We start from the raw sequence: 19,277 nt of genomic DNA, 5'->3' as shown, positions 1-19,277 counted from the left end.
TACTTTTCAAAACCCATTTTGTGGTGTAACTAAACCTGACTTTCCCACTCTCCAACATAAAACACAAGACTACTGAACAAGTTTATATTCCTCCATATTCACGTTTGTGGTCATGTTTGTATGTTTTCTTTAATTGTTTTAACTTTTTATATAATGTGCATTTATATAATGCTGTTCTAATGTTTTGATTGTTTGGTACCTTGAAGCCCCAAGTTGGGTGGAAACACAGTTTACAAATGCTTTGAACACATATTCTTTTTCTATTATTTATTATTTGTAAATATATAACATTACTGTGCAACAGACTGTTTATCATAGCTTTTCTATACATTATGTAGAGGTAAAGCCACACTTGCCATAGAGGCTCCCAGAGCCTCCTCTCCCAGCTCACTCTGTTGCTTCTTCTTGCATCGCTATGCATCTGCAAAAAAGTGGCCATCCATTTTGGGGTTTTGATTCACTATAGAAGAAGTTGAGCAGTAGTTGTAGTTTCCACATGCTTAGATTGCACCACTTCTAAAATTAATCTTCAGGGTTTAATGCTATCATTTAGTTCATACATTGTGGTTTGGTGATGCAATTAGACTGTCTTGGTATTTTTGTTGTGATTTCTTACCCTTCATACTGTGGTGCATCAGGATTGGGTAGATGTTATTCATTGGGAATAGTAAGAGGGATTTTAAAGGTGATATTGGGTTAATGTGCTGAACATTTTGTAATGTCTGTTTAAAATTACCACACAAATTCTCTAGGGATTTGTGCCCTGGGAATCTGCTGTCTCCATGCTCAAGGCAGAACAAGCAGGAGTGCCCCACAAAGATCTTTTAAGAACTCATCTTTGGGAAAATTTCACCTCCCCTAGAAATGCCTTAGAGGCCCTTAGGCAAATTAATGTATTTCCACCTCAGTCCTTCATCTGCAATATAGAGATGATAATACTGATACAATCTTCAGGGTTATTGTAGGGATAATGCATGTGAATCTCTTTGCACACCTTAAATATGTTATATGAATATTAAGAATAATTATTTCTATGACTACTAGAGGATGATTTCTGAGGGAAGAAGAATCCCCTCCCCGGCCAGCTTGGGCTTCGTTCCTCCCACTGGTTCATTTGGACTTCCTTCCCACTTCTTCATCCCCCTTCCCATCAATACATTAAATTTGTGAGGAAAGGGAAGAGGCAGCCAGGGGGACCAAACCAGAATGAGCTTTAGCATCCTCTTCTCATTTGCTCCTGCTGGCCATTACCACATATTTTCACATATGTGGGATTGCTACAGCAACCCTTTATGGCCCCACAGTGTTTGTTTGTTTGTTTACACATGCAGATTTCACCGGTGCCACTGAAGATGGTTACCTCCTCTGAATTCTTTTTTTTTAAACAATTTGGATTTTTCTGCAAACCTGGAGGTTGTGTCAGGTTTGCAGAATTATAAACTGTATCTGGGGCTGGTCCCATTTTGTAGATTGATATCAAAACAGGTTCCAGCCTTGGCTATTAGTTATAAAGATTACACATAAGGTCTGGCTTTTTGAAAATAGTAAAAAATTTAGTAGAAACAGGTAACCATTGAAGATCAAATGATGTCATGTGAAAAGAGGTGTTACAAAAGAACGTATCTGTTGGCACCAAGACTGAAAGATGAACAGTTTATGCAAGCATCAGCTTTTGGGATCTCTAATTTATAAGGATTTATACCGGAATAAATTTTATTACTATCTCAGGTGTCTTTGGCTCCTACTTTTGTTTAGTTGCTTATGTATTTTTTGAATGAGCTTCCATTTGTCAGTTTCCTACAGATAAAATCTTTACAGCTGGAGCCATGGTAGTCACTAAGCAAACACTGGTAATTCTCTTGATGCACGTGATTATTTATTATATCATTAGCAGGTCAGAAAATATAACAAATCCCACACATAATGTGAGGGAGAGGTGTGTCAGAAAACACTAAGAAAATGCTGCAAGATAAGAATTCTTCCTGGAAAAAAGTATATGTTTCTCTGCAATATTACAGTTGTTGAAAAGTTAATTTATTTTCCAATGCACTATCGTTGCTTACCTCAGTTGGTCTTGTCACCATTTTTAAATTGTATCCAGCTAAAATAATGTGTATGTGTGCATTTGTATTGTGTTACTTTTCTTTTTCAGAGTCGGGCAATTGCCATAGATAAATTAGAAGCTGCTGTGAATCTCACAAAAGAGAACGCTGAAAGGTAAGATCACCTATGACATAGCGATGACAAGAACATTTTCTGCAAACATTTCATAAATTAGTTCATAACCAATCTGATTGTTTAAGGTATCTTCTCATCTGCTAACTCCTAAATCTGAGCATTTATTGACTCCAAAACCAAAACTTAGTGGAAACAATTTGCAGAGTTTTTTGCTGATAAAATATTGTGAGTACACACTTAGCTGTGCTGGGTTTAACAAAGGTCAATCAGAATAAATGTATAATGCATCATCTGGTCTACTTATGCACCATTTCAACCCAGTTGCCAGGATGGATGTTAAAGAGACCCTGGAATTTGTGAAGGCTGGCTGCTAAAATCATGTAATAGACACCAAGGGCCCACATCAGTGAGCTTTTGATGTCTATTAGGCATGTGCAGCTTAAAAAATAGGGCTTTTTTCCAGCTCCAGATATCAAAAACATGGCTAAAACCTTCTATAGTAATAGGCCATAATTATAAGCAAACATTTCAGTCAGATAATAATATTAGAGGGGATTACAGATAAGAAAATGAGACACTTTACTGCATTTCAGGAGATCTCAGAGATGAATTCCACAAGTCTGTTACCATGGTGTAGTCTGTTTATGTGATTTTTATATATATATATAAAACAAACTTTTGCACTCAAGATTGTGTGTGTGTTGAGACAGATGAAATTATGCTTGGGCCATGATCATGAGATGTTAAATGTTACTTATAAAGTGTCATATACCCAGATGTTTGCTTTTTACTTCATATATACCCCTCTCCTCCCTAGTGGGGACCCAAGGAGGCTAACAACATTCTCTCTTTCTGTTTTATCCTCATAGCAATTCTAGGAAGTAGGTTAGTCTGAGTCCTTGTGACTGACTGAAGGTCACCTTAGTCCAGTTCTCCAACCTCAGACACCTTAAGGGTGTTAAAAATAATTGGTTGGATTTAAGAAGGCTAAAAGACTACAGCTGTATTTTTGTAATCCTGAGAAGACCTTTGCATTTGCTTCAGCCTCTGTTTAAAAACAACACAACCTTACTTAATTGGTAAATCAGACACTGAAGTCATTCAAAGAGAGCCGCCAAACTGTTCTTACTTTCTCTCCAGGATGAAAGAAGGCCATTGGTCTTCTATCAGCTGCCCAGGATGGGCAGTAAGAAGTAGGCCAAAATATTCTTCCTAATGCCTGTAGCTAGGGATTGTTTATTTCTCGATAACAGACTTGGAAAAATGAAAACAATCTCTGAACCTTGTCAGTGTAAATGAGCCCTCAGTGAATGGGCTGTTGGTGATTCTAACAACACAGATCCCACCTGTGTCTTGAGTACAGCATTTTCCATATCAGCTACTGCTGCGTGGAGTAGAAACCACCTGCATTTCAACACTTCTAGATGCCCCAGTCAGGTATACTGTCTTCCTAGCAGCAGGATTTGATAAGGAGCTTCAGGTGGGAAGCACACATTAAGCTTAGTAAATCACCTTTTCATTTCTGGTTACAACCTTGAGAAACTGCCAACGCTTATGCCCCTGCAGCTGTTTTCCACAAAACCAGCATGTTAAGTCATGTTATCATCCAATCTAAGCCAGTTATGGGCTCACCTACTCTTTAAAGCTTCATGTTAGTATTCCCCTGTAGGCAAGGCTTGGGTACAAACTATTCTCTGCCAATGAGTACCACACCCATATGTCCCAGGGGCATGTGGTTGCAGTATGATTGAAGGGGGGGGGCTCCCTTACTACTCAGGATCTCTGCTTTTTTAAGATTCCTGGTGGTGAGAACCTGGATATGACTATGGGACTTGATGTGTCTTCCTCTTCGTTCCTAAATAGCATTACTGACTTTTCGTTGTTGATAAGTACTTGCCAAACAGCTGTTTTGTGCTTTCACTAATAGAATAAATACTCTAACTACCACAGCTGAAAGGATTCCTTTACTTTATTCACCACCACATCTTCCAAAACTCTCATGGTAATTTACAAAGGGTTGATCCTTTCAGCCTCCCTCTCAAAATGGTTAGGCTGCCAAAATGCAACCTGTCCCAAGATTACATAGTAGCCTGTATCCTAACATAGTTACATTTTCCTAACTGCCCTTACATTTTCTAAGATGGAGCAGCAATTTCTGCCAATTTCCCCCCTGTCACCAAATCCCTGAAAGTTTGTGTCCTCAGGAACAGCTTACTAGGGGTCTGTAGTGGGAGGGGGAAGTTGCTGCCCCCTCTCATGAACAAGAGGGGTATTGCATTTCCTCAATGTGGTTGGTTACTAGTCATTATATGTTGTGTCTGAATAGTGTCTTGAACCCAGGTTTTCAATGTCCATGTCAGTCCCTCTGTCCCCTGCACAGTGGTGATCCCTACTGGTATCACTCTACCATCATGTGTGCTATGCACACCCTACGCCCCCTAGTCACCTCTACCTGCAGTGAGTTGGGGAACAGCATGGTCTGAAGATGGGAGTAATATACTTTGACAGGAGTAGAGCACATAAGATAGGGACCCAACCTTTCCATAAAGGGTGAACTTAACACGCCATTAAACTTTACTCCCTATTGCTCTTTGCATTAACTCTAAAGTGCATCTCAAGTTATATTGATTTCAATCAGTTTTAAGCACTCAGTTTCTGATGTTGAGTACATAGCTTTATACATCCTGTCTTATCTCCTTTCATTGTCTTTTTTGACAGTTCAGTGCAATCTAAACTACTCCACTGCTCTTTTTCTTTTTCATGGTTTTTGCTAATATTGTCCACATTCGTAGAACAACCCTCCTCCAGCACAGACACACATATCACGACATCTCCCCTTTATCCTTTAAATCACTTTTCAAAACTGATCCCATCTGCCCTAAAACACAAATCTTACAATGGTTCTGCCTATTGGAAGCGGAGATGTAAGCAGACTGTAGCGGTAGCATGAAATGACCTGTGGGATCAGCCTTCTCTCTAGTGCATTTTACCCTATCTCAGAAATAATTTGGAATTTCTGTGGTGCAGACTCTACCAAAGTTTACTGCATCAGTAGGATTTTTCCTGCAGAGGATTACTTCCCCACCCCACCCCCACAGCCCAGAATGCTGCTTCTGGAGGATGGTGAAGCTCCAGGAAAAGCATGAGCTGGAGAGCTGCAGCATGAATGGGAAACTGGCAAAATCACCAACAACAACAGCACCACCACCACCACTTACCTGCATGGATCTGTTCAATTTGATCCATATTTTAAGTGAACACATAAAGTACATCTACCAACTTGATGCAAAAAAACACAGGGCAATAAGTCTAGAGTGGTTATTGAAAGGTATAGTAATGCAGTATTTACTGAAGCCAGTTTGGGCCACTGAGTCTGCAAGACCTGTACTAGCATCCACGTTTAGCTGTGGACAAGTTGGATTCTCAGCAGATGCATACTTCTCAGTATTGTATTTGTAAATGAAATAGTAATGATATACATTGTAAAGTAATTGGGGAAGTACTGCAATGATTGCAAATTTTATTGCTTAAAGAAACTTCTGCCTAAATGGTGTTGCACCAACAATGATGTGGCTGTTACAGGTTGATTGCACACACTGCTTTGTTTCACGTCTGTGCAAAAGAAAACAAGATGGTTACTCCATGGTTTTTGCTGCTGATTACTGTAGTGGTTTTGCTACAATACAGGTTGTGATTAGTTGTAAAATTCCTCTCCATAGGTTACAGCTACAGAAGAGAGTAAAAATTATTCACCATGATGTCTTTTCAAGTAAGTCCCTTTTGTATTTCATTTGCAGTAGAACAAGAGGAAAAAGATGGGATCTGTCATACATGAAAGAGAGATAGAATGGCCACACCATACAGTGACTTGCTGCATACTATTGTCAGTAATGGCTTCTGAATCGCCATTGTCATATCAGTGCTTAGTGGCCCCAAGCACATTATTTAAAATTCTGAGCATCTAAGGGGAGCACCTTTATGATGATGTCACCTCAAGGCATCCATGTTGGCAAAGCATAGGAGGTACAGTATGAAGCTCATATGGCTACATTGATTTGTCAACTTAATTGACTTTAATTAATCATATGTAACTCACCCTCCAATTCTGTAAAATCCCAAAGGGAAACTAACAACAATCAGTTAAAATTAAAATCCATACAACAAGAACAACAGCAGCCTACAAGCTTTAAGGAGGGAAAAGAAGCCAAGAACAAAACTGGAAATGGCAGAAGCTAGCAGATACTTTTCTAATGAGCACATCATTTGCCTCATGCCAAATGCCAGCACAGATAAAACAAATGAACTTCCTTTAGGAGAGAGTTCCAAAGTCTCAGTATTGCTGTAGAGGATGCCCTGTCCAACATAGCCACTCATAAGATTTTTAGCAGGAAGTCTTGCAAAAGCTGTCAAATGGAAGTACAGTATTTCTGTTTTGTGGACAACCTGCAGGGCTTTTTTGTAGCAGGAACTCCTTTGCATATTAGGCCACACGCCCTGATGTAGTCAATCCTCCAAGAGCTTACAGGGCTCTTAGTACAGGGCCTACCATAAGCTCCAGGAGAATTGGCTACATCAGGGTGTGTGGTCTAATATACAAAGAAGTTCCTGCTACAAAAAAAGCCCTGCTAACCTGACTCTAATTCAATAACCATTCCTTAGTCTCTGGTGATTCGTTTCCTGGCTCATCAGCTGAAAGTCATAGCAGATGCTGCCATTTTTCCAGATTCTTAAGTATATTTTGATATAACCACTATTTGGCTCTTGAAAATCTTTAGGAGATATTCTAAGAATGTCAACTTAGAACTGAGGCCATTTTATTCAGTGGGGCTTACTCCTAGGGAAGTGTTATTAGGATTGCAGTTCATTATTTTGTGCAGCATTTTAATAAAGGCTGACATCCTAACTACTTGTCTCTCCCACCAATAGGAAATAACAGTTGTTGTCATCAACTATTGTTTATTCTCAAGTTACCATGTTTTACAGTTTATGTTAATTTTAAAGCCAGCTTGATACAATACTAGTACTTCCAATTAAACATTGTTTTACAAATGGATGTTGAATGGGACTTTTTAAAATCTGCTTGAGTATTGGGGGAGTTAGGACATATATCATGACAAGCTACTTGGACAGGATGGGAAATATGACAGCTTTAAGAGTCAAGAAATTTACATTTGGATATATTAATTTCCCTAAAATTTGTTGTTGCCATTTCTTTGATGCAGGTTCGTGGAAATGTTTACTGCCTTGGGGTTTGATAGACATTATTATTAGTAATCCACCTTACATTTTCCATGAAGACATGAGTCACTTGGCGACAGAGATCCTTCGGTAGTCAGACACTTCTTCCTTCTAATCTTGCTGCTGCTGTCCCCACCTCTTGCCCTTTGAAGATTTCTGAGATTCTTATATCATCAGCCACTATTATTTTTAATTTTTTGTATTATTTATCAAATTTATATCCTGCTCCCCCTCCCCCCAAACAGGACATGGGCAGCTAACAGCATATCAAATACATCTGTTAAAAACCAATACAAAAGATACAATAAATAAATGTTAAAAATATAAAAGAATTAAAAATCGAAGACCTAGCAATGAAAAAACTGAGAGCCAGTGTGCTGTAAAGGTTAAAGGGTTAGGATAGAACTGGATCTAACCTGATTTCAAATCACAAATTTGTCATGAAAGTCACTGGGTTTCATAGGCCATCCATTATGTCTCAGCCTGGCTTAAATTTCAAGGGTTGTTGTAAGGATAAAAGTATAGCATGCTGTACACTGCCCTGAGGGTAAGCATTATGTTAGATGGAACAGTTTCACCTTCTAACAGTGCAATGCTAAGAAGAGTTATTCCTTTCTAAGCCCACTGAAGGGTATGACTCTGCTTAGGATTCCAATGTAAGAAAGTGGGAATTCTTAAATCTCATCAGGGCATTTTTCAGACATGGCACAAGAGTCTTTGGGGTATCTAGTCTTGCCTGATATGAGGCATTGGTTTTGCTGCTATATTAGTTTATATTATTTATTGTTTTACTGTTTTATTGTTAACAAGGAATAAGGCCCATTGCGGAGAAAAATACAACAGACTCTAAAAAGAGGCTCTGGGCAAGTGCCCCCCACCCTTGGTGTCTTTCTACCCACCCAAGTGAAGGCATTCACTTCCCCCCATCCTTGGTGTCTTCCCCCCAGCCCAAACTTCTCACCCTCCTCCAACTACCCCCCAACCACCTCTTCTTCTCAACTACCCTGCACCCTGGCACTCCACTACTTCTCCCACCAGTGACATTCCCTCACTCTCCATCCTTGCTGTCCTCCCCCCCCCCCCCACAACCCTTGGCCTTCACTCACCTCCCCACCCTTGCTGGCTTCTCACCCACCCCTCAACCCTTGGCATTCATTCACCCCCCCACCCTCACTGACTTCCCACCTACCCTGCAACTGAAATAGATTCCAGCTGCCCACTCCCCCTGCATGAGTGTGTGTATGTGTCCCAGTGTCTGTGGTGGCTCAAAGCCCTGAAACAGGCCCAGAATGGAGAGAAGGAAGAATAATTATGGGAGGTGCAGGGGGGCATGACAACAGTCGCACAGATGCTGAAGCTGAACACTCCTTTTGTTTGCAGTGCATTGTTGTTGCCTTTTCCTGTCATATTCAGCCTTGCAGCATTTAGTATCAGCATGTGCTTATGGTGTGATCTGTTTGAGGTTTTTGTGTGTGGCCTGGTTGTGTTATGGCATACCATAGAGTATGTGCCTCAAGGTGGCCATTTTCTATAGAGGAACTGATCTTACTTCAGCTTTCCATCTCCTTCCCCCTCCCTGCAGTCTCTACCAAGGAGAAGTCCAGTCTTTCTCCATAGTGGGGGCCAAAACAGGAGGGAAGTGTCCTCAGCAGAGTATAATGTCACAGAGTCTACCCTGCAAAAGAGCCATTTTCTCCAGGAGAGCTGATCTCTGCCATCTGGACAGCAGCTGTAATTCTGAGTGATCTCCAGCCCTCGCCTGGAGATTGACAACAATGGTTCTCCAGGCAGAAATAGCTGGTTTGGAAGGTGGAGTGTATGACATTGTATCGGTCCAAAGTCCCAACCCTCCTCAAACCCCACCCTCTCCAGGCTCCACCCCTCAGATCTCCAGGAATTTCCCAACCTGGAGTTGGCAACCCTATCTCCTTTCCAACCAACTATTCACTATATTAGGCCCTCTAAGTTCAGCTTTCTGTCTCCTCCTCCCTCCCTGCAGCCTCTACCTAAGAAAAGGACAGTCTTTCTCCACCAGAGCAGCTTACATCATTCTCCTCCCCCCACTTTGATCTGCACAACAATCCTGTGATAATAGGTTAGGCTGAAAGTCTGTGACTGGTCCGAAATCATCCAGTCAGCTTCCACAGCAGGAACCTGGGTCTTGCAGACCCTGCTGTGAAGTGTTAACTCCTTTGCCACACTGGCTGTTATAAGGGGGCTGCAGCTGAACAGTAGCAAGCGGCCAGGCCTAGTTAAATCTTGCCAGTCAGGTGGCATCAAGTCATCCAGAGGGTGCTGCCAGGACTAGGGTACCCAACCTCCAGATAGAGCCTGAAGATCTCCTGTTATCACAACTGAACTCCAGACAACAGATCTGTCTCCCCCTGGAGAAAATAACTGCTTTGGAGGGTGGACTCTATGACATTCTATTCAACTGAGGGCTCTCTCCTCCCCAAACTCTGGCTTCCTTAGATTCCACCATAAAATCTCCAGGAATTTCCCACCAACCTGGAGCTGGCAACTGCAGTTAGGACTGAGCCCAATGAGTTCTACCTCAAAGAGCAAAACAGGTTTTGAAAGGGCCTTCCCCCCCACCCCAGCCGCCTGTTACTGACAAAGCCAACTTCCATTGGTTTTTACTGACAAAAGCATGCTTGGTTGCATAGCAACAGCCACTGCCTAACAGCTTTCCCAGTGGCCCAGCAGGCAGGAGAGAGGAGTGGACTCAACCAATGAGAGGTAAGATATATATATGATGGATTTATGCTGTAAGCTTCCCTGCGCTCATTTTTTCGGGTAGGGTGGGGTATAAATTAGATTAAATAAATTCATTTCCAAGCACTGCAATCACTAGCCAGCACAAAATGAAATCAGGGTATTTGGTTTTATTGTGTCTAGTGATCACTTAATAATAAATGTGTATTGGATAAGAGTTTCAAGGACTTTTAGAAATACTGTTCAAGAAGATAAAACAGTCCTTGCTAGAATGGCAAAAGAAAGGTGAAGGGAAAGGAAAACAGACAAATTCAAATATATGTTACATAATGGCAAAGCAGAATAGCTACAGGGAATACTAGAAGGGTAAGAAACATGGTTGATGAAGAAGGCCTTGCCAGCTCACTCTCCTCAGATGTCTTATGAGTGGCATAGTCACTGAGGAATTGATTGTGTACCTGCAGGGTAACTAGCAGGACCTGTCTTCAGCACTTGTTTTTAGGTGACATATATGTTTTGTTTCTGTTTGTGATGTTGGCAAATGCCTTATTTTATAGACTTTGCCTTTGGTTTCTAGCTATGAGGACCTTGGCGCTCTGGAGGGAGGACATGATGGGATGGATATTATCAAACAAATTTTGAACCTTGCTTCTTACATCCTCAAAGATTTTGGGTGAGTTTTCATGTTAGCTTCTTTGCAGACTACAGATGGCCTCTGCTTCCTCAGGAACTGGGAACGATGCCACCTGATAGTTGCCATCCAGCCTTGCAGCCAAAAGAAAAGTTTGGTGAGAGAAATAAATGGAGTTCTGCAAATCACAGCAGCTTTTGACCTTCCTGGTTCTTTTCCTTTTCTGTTCCTTCTCCATGGACCCCTACCTCAAATGGAAGATATCTTACAAGTGAAAGGGGGCATCCTGCCACCCTTTCTACTCTGTATGTTTATTTTGACTTTCTTCGGTCATACAGGACAGAAGAAAGACCAAGAACAGGAACACACCATGAAAAGGAAAACTGCTCTTTTTCCTGACTCTTCCCCTGCTTCCCTTTTTCCAGTATTTGGGGAGAGAAGAATTATGCTTTATGGCAATCTTAGTCTAAAGTGGCCTGCTAATAAAATAAGTGACTGTAATTTTATTACTGTGTGCCAGTTTCCAAACTGTTATTGGTTGTAAGCTCAGTCATACATCCCCTTCCCTTAGATTATACATAGTGTCCTACTACTCAGCAAAGTTTAAGCCTCCAATTTAAGTGGATTTTCCTCTAATGGAAGAAATAAAAGTTGGAGGAAGTTTCCTTTAGGCTTGAAGAACTTCCTGTAGCCTAGGGCAGGGGTGACCAACGGTAGCTCTCCAGATGTTTTTTGCCTACAACTCCCATCAGCCCCAGGCATTAGCCATGCTGGCTGGGGCTGATGGGAGTTGTAGGCAAAAAACATCTAGAGAGCTATCGTTAGCCACCCCTGGCCTAGGGTAATACATGCCTAGGTCCTTAAATATATGCTCTCTGTTGCTTGGTATGTCTGAAGGTCACCAGGTACATTTCAGTGCCATTGAAATCAATGGTCTTGGAAGAGTGTTACTCTGCTTAGAATGATACTTAAAGATAAGAGGCTTAAAAAAAATAGAGAAAAAGAAGGAAGTGTCAAAAGAGCATCTAAAAGGTGAATTAAAATAAGCCATTGGAGGTTGAAGAGGTATTCCTTATCTTTTCAAAAGTGACCCTAAAAGAATGTTGTAGAGCTTTGAAGCAGTTCCTTTGGGGAAATTACAGATGGGGAACAAGACGTGATCATAAAATTGGAGTCCTGAGCATCTAGCAATAGAAAAACTTATCTAAAAATTATACTGTGTCCTGCTGCAACTCATACATATCAGAAGGTGTGACTTGCCGCTGCTAGGGATACACCATCAGCTAGAAAAACTAGCTCTGCTAGTGCTGATCTACCCAAAGAAAGGGTGGGAAGAAGGAAAACTTAGTAGATGTGGTAAACAAGTTTAAAAAGTCTCTCCTAAGTGTGTGTTTCATTAACCAGATAATTACAAATAGAGATTTGGCTGAATCTCTGTTCAAAATACAGAAACATGTTAATAAAAGGCCAATATCCTGAACAAATAACAACCCACAAGAAAGAAAAAAGTTGTTGAGTCAACAACTTAAAAAAGAAGAAGAGATTGGATTTATACCCCACTCTTCACTACCCAAAAGAGTCTTAGAGCGGCTTACAAACAGACACCCTGTGAGGTAGGTGGGGCTGAGAGAGCTCTCCCAGAACTGCTTTTGAGCAGAACAACCTTGAAAGAACTTGTGGCTGACCCAAGGTCACATCAGCAGGTGCATGTGGAGGAGTGGGGAATCAAACCCAGTTCTCCCAGCTAATAGTCTGCGGACTTAACCACTACACCAAACTGGCTTTCTAGAAGAATAGAATGAACTAATGATAATGAACCTGGACACATAAGAATTCCACTCCTAAAATAATAGGAAGCATTAATATTAGGGAACAAAGACAACATTATTGACAGCAATAGCAAAAACATTCATGTTGTATTGGCACAATATAACAGGAAAAATAAGTTGATGAAAAGGCCTTTAGTATAGACAAAATAATATTCTGAATTCTGTACAAACCCCAATGTAATGCTGGCCAATTACTACATTTTGGATAATCCTGATTCATAAAAACCATACTGATTAGAAAATGTCCATTTGCTGCATTTGTAAATAAGTGGCATATACTAGAAAAGGGCAAAACCCATTTTCTTGAGGGACTAACAGAAAAATGGGGGGCAGTTTTACAGACAGGTGTTTTGTTTTGTTTTAAGCAGGAACTCACAGGAATGCAGTTCCAGCTGGCTTGGTGTCAGGGGTGTGGCCTAATATGCAAATTAGTTCCTGCTGGGCTTTTTTCTGCAAAAAAATGCACCCCCCAACTCCTGACCCATGCCCATCCTAGCTTTCAAATTAATTCCAGGAAACAGTATTACAGCTTTTGGTTAAAATTGTTAATGCCTCACTAACTGAAGTCTCCCTAGCCTTTGGGTGAAGCACTGATTAGAACTGTGCTTGAAAAACTATCATTGGCTGAGAATGAGATGACCTTTTATAGGAGGTATCAAGTTAACTTTTTCTGGGAAGATGATAGAGGGTGTGGTAGCCGATTAGCTTCTGGGATTTCTAGATAGCACATCTGCCCTTGACTAGTTTAAATCTGGCTTCAGACCTGGATTATAACCTTTAGTAGCAGTACAATGAAATCATAAAAACAATGTATGAGTTATCAATAATGAGCAAGCTTTAAAAACAGCATAAAATATCCAGTAGCCTAGAATTAAATTCATAAAATCAGTCCTCAGATTAGAAACAGACCATAAATGCACTTTTAAAAGATGAAAGCCCTCAGTGAAAAGTCTGAGAAAAGAAATGTTTTGGCCTCCTTGCAACTGAAGAACAATAATGTAGGTGCCAGGTGAGCCTCAGTGGGGAAACCATTCCAAAGGCAATATGCTATCACTGAAAAAGTCCTGTCTCTTTGTCACCACCCACCTCACCTCTGCATGCACAGAGAGCAGGGCTTGGGAAGAAGAGGGTGATATGCTAGTTTAACTGGCATTCCATGACCCCCATTAGTTAGGTCCCTGGTCTAAAGAGATTGAGAATTACTAGTAGCCCCATTCCTCAGGCTATGGTCCTGGGTGGCTGGCAGTACATTTAATGAGACAGTGTGCATCATAATAAACTCAGAATATGCTTTCTGCCAAGGTGCAAAGTGATGAGCAATGACCTAATGTTGGGGCTAATTAGCCCCTCTAGGAGCTTGGTCAGGGAGGATGCAGGCCCTGAGCTGAGGAAATTGCCTATCCCTAGCTTAGACTGGGGAGGGAAGGCAGCATGGTATATCTTGTCAAATCTGAAAAGCTAAGCAGGTCAATACTTGGATGAGAGACCATCAAGGAAGACATTGCAAAGGAAGGCAATGGCAAGCCATCTCTGCTTCTCACTTGCCTTTGAAAGCTCCTTGCTAGGGTTTCCACAAGGTGGTTGTGGTACAACAACACTGATGTATGCAGCTTAGACCAGAATCACATCTGCATTAAAAAAAACACAAGTAAGTTGTATTTTCCACATATGAACACCTGTGGGAGATGAGTTGAAAACTGCCACATGTTGTGTAAGCCTTAGGAGTATTCCTCAACTAGCAAAATGTAGAAACACACCATCTTAAAAAGAAATGGAAGTTTTAAGGCTTCTAAAATTTAGGTCTCTTAAAATAAAGTATTTGAGCTTAGAAGAATAAACATTTGAAAGAGGCTGGGATAATAGCTCACTAGGGGGGGTGGGGAGCAGTGTTTCTTCCTGAACCAAGAAGAGTAAAAACTTGTAACCATCATATTGCTACATCTTGTGTGGGTTTTCAAAAAGTGCTGATGACTGAGCAGCCCAAATAAAGCATCTTAAAACCACTCCTCTGAAATGGAACCCTGAAACTCATGCTTCGGTGATTATATCAGCACTTTTCATTTTTAGCCTAGAAGCATAACCACTGTTTCCTAAGCATTTCCACATATTTAGTTTGTTTTGGTGATTTTTGTTTGTTTTTTGCCTTAGAAGTAAAGGAGGCATTGACAAGAAAAACAGTTTTGCCAGAGTCAAAGAATGGGATCTACTGCCATTTGTTAGCATGACTGAGTCTTTGGTTGTTTCAAAGGGAATGTTTTGTGTGGGGAAAATGTGGAATTCTGAGAAGCACTTGCTGCTGCTGGAGTTTGACTCTTTTTCTGTCAATTTATTTGTAGCCTGAAAAACTACCATAAGCTATTACCAAACAGAGAAAAAAAAGGGATAGGTTTGGGTTTTGTGGTAGTACTGAATATCAGCAGCTTTTGGGTTTTTTCTTCCAATTCCTGGGGTGAGGAATTGAGGGAAATTAGTGTGACCTTATATATGAATACCAGCATCCCCCCCCCCCTTTTTTTTTACAACAAAAAGCAAATCACTGGTTTGGGTACATAGTCAAGATGGCTATCAGCGTGCACTGGGAATTTTTGTTTTGAGATTTCTTGCCTGACTGACACTAATTCTAGTAAAAGGTGATAACTGCTTATGCTCTGGGCTGAAGATAACCAAGTACTCCAGGAAGAGACAACACAGCACAGGATGTGCACAGGATACAACACAAGTAACGGTTTAGACCTTTCTCTGTTGCTTGAAATGAATGATCTGGAAGATGAGGATTATGATTGTTAGGAATATGTAAAACATGCAAGCTGAATTCCTCACTGAACTAGAACTCTCAGGGTCACTCAGTGAAATTGATTGGCAGTAAGTTCTGGACTGACAACATGAGACTGCTACTCTATGTCATGTGCCTTCAGGGCTCAGGAGGAGGTGGTGATGACAGCCAGCTAAGATAGCTTTTAAAAAACAAATGAGACAAATGTATGGAGGAGAAGATCTATCAATGGGTAGCAGTCATGCCAGCTAAATACAACATCCATGTTATGAAGCAGTGAATCTCTGTTTAACAGATTCTGGAGGCAAGCAACAGGATATGGAAATCTCCACCTTGTTTTAATGATTGGCTTCTCAACTAATATAGGAAATGGAGTGCTAATCTACATATGCCTTTTATCTGATCCAATACTAACCACTACACCAAGGTAGCTTTCAACTGTAGTGGTTAGTCATATTAGGACTGGGGACACCTGTGTCCAAATCTCTTTTCCATGAAACTCAGTGCATGACTTCGGGGCAACTAATGTTTGTCAGTCTAACCCTGTAGGTTATAAAACAGAGGAGGAGAGAGTAATGTGCCATCCTGAAATCCTTGGAGGAAGTGCAGGATAAAAATGAGATTAATAGCAAATGCTTCAGTCTGTACAGCTTCATTGTATCAGTTTTATCATGTACACTAATTAAAGAACTTTAAATCAGGCTGTTTCTCACTTTTCCAATGTTTTCAGGAGCGTATTTCTGGAAGTTGACCCCAGGCATCCAGAGATGGTAAAGAACTGGCTACATAGTCACCCTGATTTATCCCTCTTTGTGTCTGCCATCCACAAGGACTTCTGTGGAAAGTAAGAGTTGTGGGAAAGGAGCTGCTAGTTTTTTACATTGTTCTTTGTTCTATGAAGTAACATTTCACAGAACCAAATCATCTGGGTGGAAAAATGTGCAGTTTTAAAGACACTGCCCACACTGGTGCCATTTTTCTTTCCAGCAGTCCATCATAGCTGCCATTTACCTTGCCACACCAGTGAAAGTTTCTCTGATAGATGTACACTTTTCTTCATGAACCAGTAAATTTCCTAATGAAAGCTGAGAATACGGAGGAACCTGTAGATGGCAACAGATCATTATAACAGTATTGCACTAAAGAAGAATAGCAAATACCAGTTTAAATAACAGGCCTCTGGTGGTTGAGGGGGGAGGAATGCTGGCTTATGGAGGAGAGTACACAGAAAGTCTCATGTGATGGAAGTGGAAATGCCTTTGCAGTTATGTTAGCGATGATAGGGAAATAGAGATGTACTCTATGCTAAAATCAGAGACAAATATTTCTGTTCAGCCACAGTATGTGTGTAGAAATGCCTTTTTTTTTTTTGTGGAGATCTGACTTTTGCCTGGAAGTTTTAAAAGTTCTGGACAGAGAACAGGCAAGAAGAAGGACGTTAGTCAGTAATTTTCCAGGCTCTCCACAGCTACCTCTTAAGAAACACTAATAGATCTAGCTAGAGACAATAGTTTCAAGCAGGAAACAGAAATTTGGAGATGTTAAAAACTTCAGAGATTTCAGGAAGACACTCTTGGAGATCTCCAGAAAAAGCTTCTTTGATCTGGCTGACCTGATCAGTGGGTGGGGAATAGAAAGAAGATAAAACTCCTAGAAGCAAAGAGGAAGGCCTTTTTTGTGTAGAGTCCATCAGAGCAGAGGAGGAGGTGGCCATTAGCATGTGTTGACCTAGATAGCCAGAGGATGCTGCAAGGTAATGCTAACTCTGTAGAGATCTATAACACTGTAAGCTAAGAAGTCTGTCCTATATTTTAACATCTGATAGGACACAAATACATATACAGAGAGAAAGATCATGTTTTACCCATTTCTTTAGAATCTCTTGCTCAATCTGGTGTTGTGCTAAAAGTATTTAAAAGTTTTAATAAATACATTATAACTTTTGATACTGGTAGTGGTCCTCTGTACACAGAGACCTCTATCATATTGGACATGCTATTTTAAAAGGAGCCCCAGGGAGAAGCCAGTCAGTTGGCAAGAGGCTATTCTTCCAGAGGTGCACAAAGCAGTAAACAGTTCCTGTAGTGACCAGGCACTGGGCAGCAGGAGACATAGAGGCAAGGCCTCAGAAATTGGAAGGGGAGCTGGGATTCCTGATCCTCAGCAGGCAACTCCTTACAAAGGTTAGATGGTGGCAGTGGTTACCTGAGTAAGAAAGAAAAACCACTTCAGGATGGAACAGGCCCATTCCGCCACAGCAAGCATGACTTGGCAAAGTGACCTTATGAAGGGAACTCCAGCTCTTGTAGTTTCTCCAGTGATTTTGTAGTTTCTCTAATGACTTATTGCAGTGATTTTGTCTTTTTTCTATACAGGCCAAGGTTCTTGCATATCCAAAAATATGAGAGAAGGTAATGAAAAGCTCTGTCCTCCCAGGATTCCTGTCTTGCAAGATGAGTCCTTTGAGTAGGACTTGGTGCTGGAACAGACATTTGAGCCTCTGTTTCATTTCCTGGGGCTTGTTAGCAGGGTGTATTTTCACTGGTTCCTTTGTGAGGAACAGACCATGTGCTATCTTACCTACAACTGATTGACGTTGCATTCTTGGGATGACAATGCCTTGCCATTAATGGATATTAGCAGGCCTCAGATTCAATGGGAGTTCACAGGAGTGCAGCTCCTGAACCTTTCTGAGAGTTCCACCTCCTTGTCCATTTAATAGTAGGTGCAGCTGCATAACAATCCCTGGATGAGCTCCACCTCCTTTTTTTCTATAAAACAACCTCTGGATATTAGACAAGATAGTTTCAGACCATGAAGCTATAAAGTATCACACTTCTATTTTTAGCCTAGCTGCATCCATTTTTTGGCATTGACTTTTTCCAACATGCTTTACATCAAGAGAAAGTGAAGGTGATAAATCTTCTAAATTCAACCAGGCATAACATCCCACGAATCCTACTCTGCCTGATTCACAAAACATGGTAATGCAAGTCTTATGAAAAACGAAAGTTAACATGGGATGGGAGGAAGAACTAAACTTGCATTGACAAATCTGGCTTTGTTAAGGGGAAGTGTTTGTAAGTGCAAACTTAAAAGCAGGCTGCAGTTACCACCTTCCTGACTTGATTTCTGTTTAATTTAAGAAGGCTGGAAGAAAGCTTGTTTCTGCTCATCCAGTATTACAAATGCTACCTGAAATAAATGTTCACTGCAAGATGATCCATTGAGGTAACCACAGTGGTTGTGTGACATGTGATCTCTAAAATGTGTGTGACCCAAAAATTGTGCCTGTCTTGGATTCTTTGGAATGTGAGGGTGCAACTCCTGGACTGTGGAGTTCAGCCCCTTAAGCTGGCAAAGTGCCTGGGGACACCCCTACAAAGCTTGGGTGTTCAGGTCATTAACATGTAAGAATTATTGTATCAGAATGCATCTCTCTATAAATTGTTTTGAACACTGTGAATTTGAATTACACTTAATTCAAGTCCATATTCAGCAGTCTTGGATCAGTTTGATTGTGATGGTTTATCTAGTGGTTGTTTTAAAAGAAAAAAAGGGCCTGAAATCAGAAGGTACGTCCAAAGAAGCAAAAGATGAATTTCCTGTAGGAAAAGACCAAAGTGTGTATGGTTAATAATGGAGCAGTTTACTCTGCATTGTCTGTTCATTTTCAAATGTGCATGAATATGATGAACCCAAGCCACACACTTCGAAACAGCCATCTCCTGACTTCCAAGGACACATTATGCTTTTGGTATATACTTTCTGGATTCCCTGTAAACTACAGATTGCAAACTACAGGGACTTTTACATTCAAACAGTGTTCTGGCTTTAGGAGAATCTGGTACCATCCTTGTGTTCATAAATTTATATTTTAAGGTGAGTTTCAAAGACTAATTAGTTAATTGCC

General features: G+C 40.8%; 1 protein-coding gene across 1 annotated transcript in view; it reads left to right on the top strand.

The window, feature by feature from the left end:
- HEMK1 (HemK methyltransferase family member 1) overlaps window positions 1-18,830 on the top strand; it is a 57,148-nt gene extending 38,318 nt beyond the window's left edge. The window contains exons 7-12 of the mRNA XM_060240020.1: window positions 2,153-2,217; window positions 5,898-5,947; window positions 7,401-7,506; window positions 10,709-10,804; window positions 16,095-16,208; window positions 17,740-18,830. Of these exons, the coding sequence (XP_060096003.1) occupies window positions 2,153-2,217; window positions 5,898-5,947; window positions 7,401-7,506; window positions 10,709-10,804; window positions 16,095-16,208; window positions 17,740-17,779 (471 nt within the window). The 3' untranslated portion in view covers window positions 17,780-18,830. The remainder of the gene's footprint in view (window positions 1-2,152; window positions 2,218-5,897; window positions 5,948-7,400; window positions 7,507-10,708; window positions 10,805-16,094; window positions 16,209-17,739) is intronic.
- The last annotated feature ends 447 nt before the right edge of the window (window positions 18,831-19,277 follow it).

Source organism: Heteronotia binoei, chromosome 5 (genome assembly GCF_032191835.1).
Source record: "Heteronotia binoei isolate CCM8104 ecotype False Entrance Well chromosome 5, APGP_CSIRO_Hbin_v1, whole genome shotgun sequence".
NCBI classification, from domain to species: domain Eukaryota; kingdom Metazoa; phylum Chordata; class Lepidosauria; order Squamata; family Gekkonidae; genus Heteronotia; species Heteronotia binoei.
The sequence above is the reverse complement of the archived record's forward strand: the minus strand, read 5'-3'. Positions and strand labels throughout refer to the sequence as shown.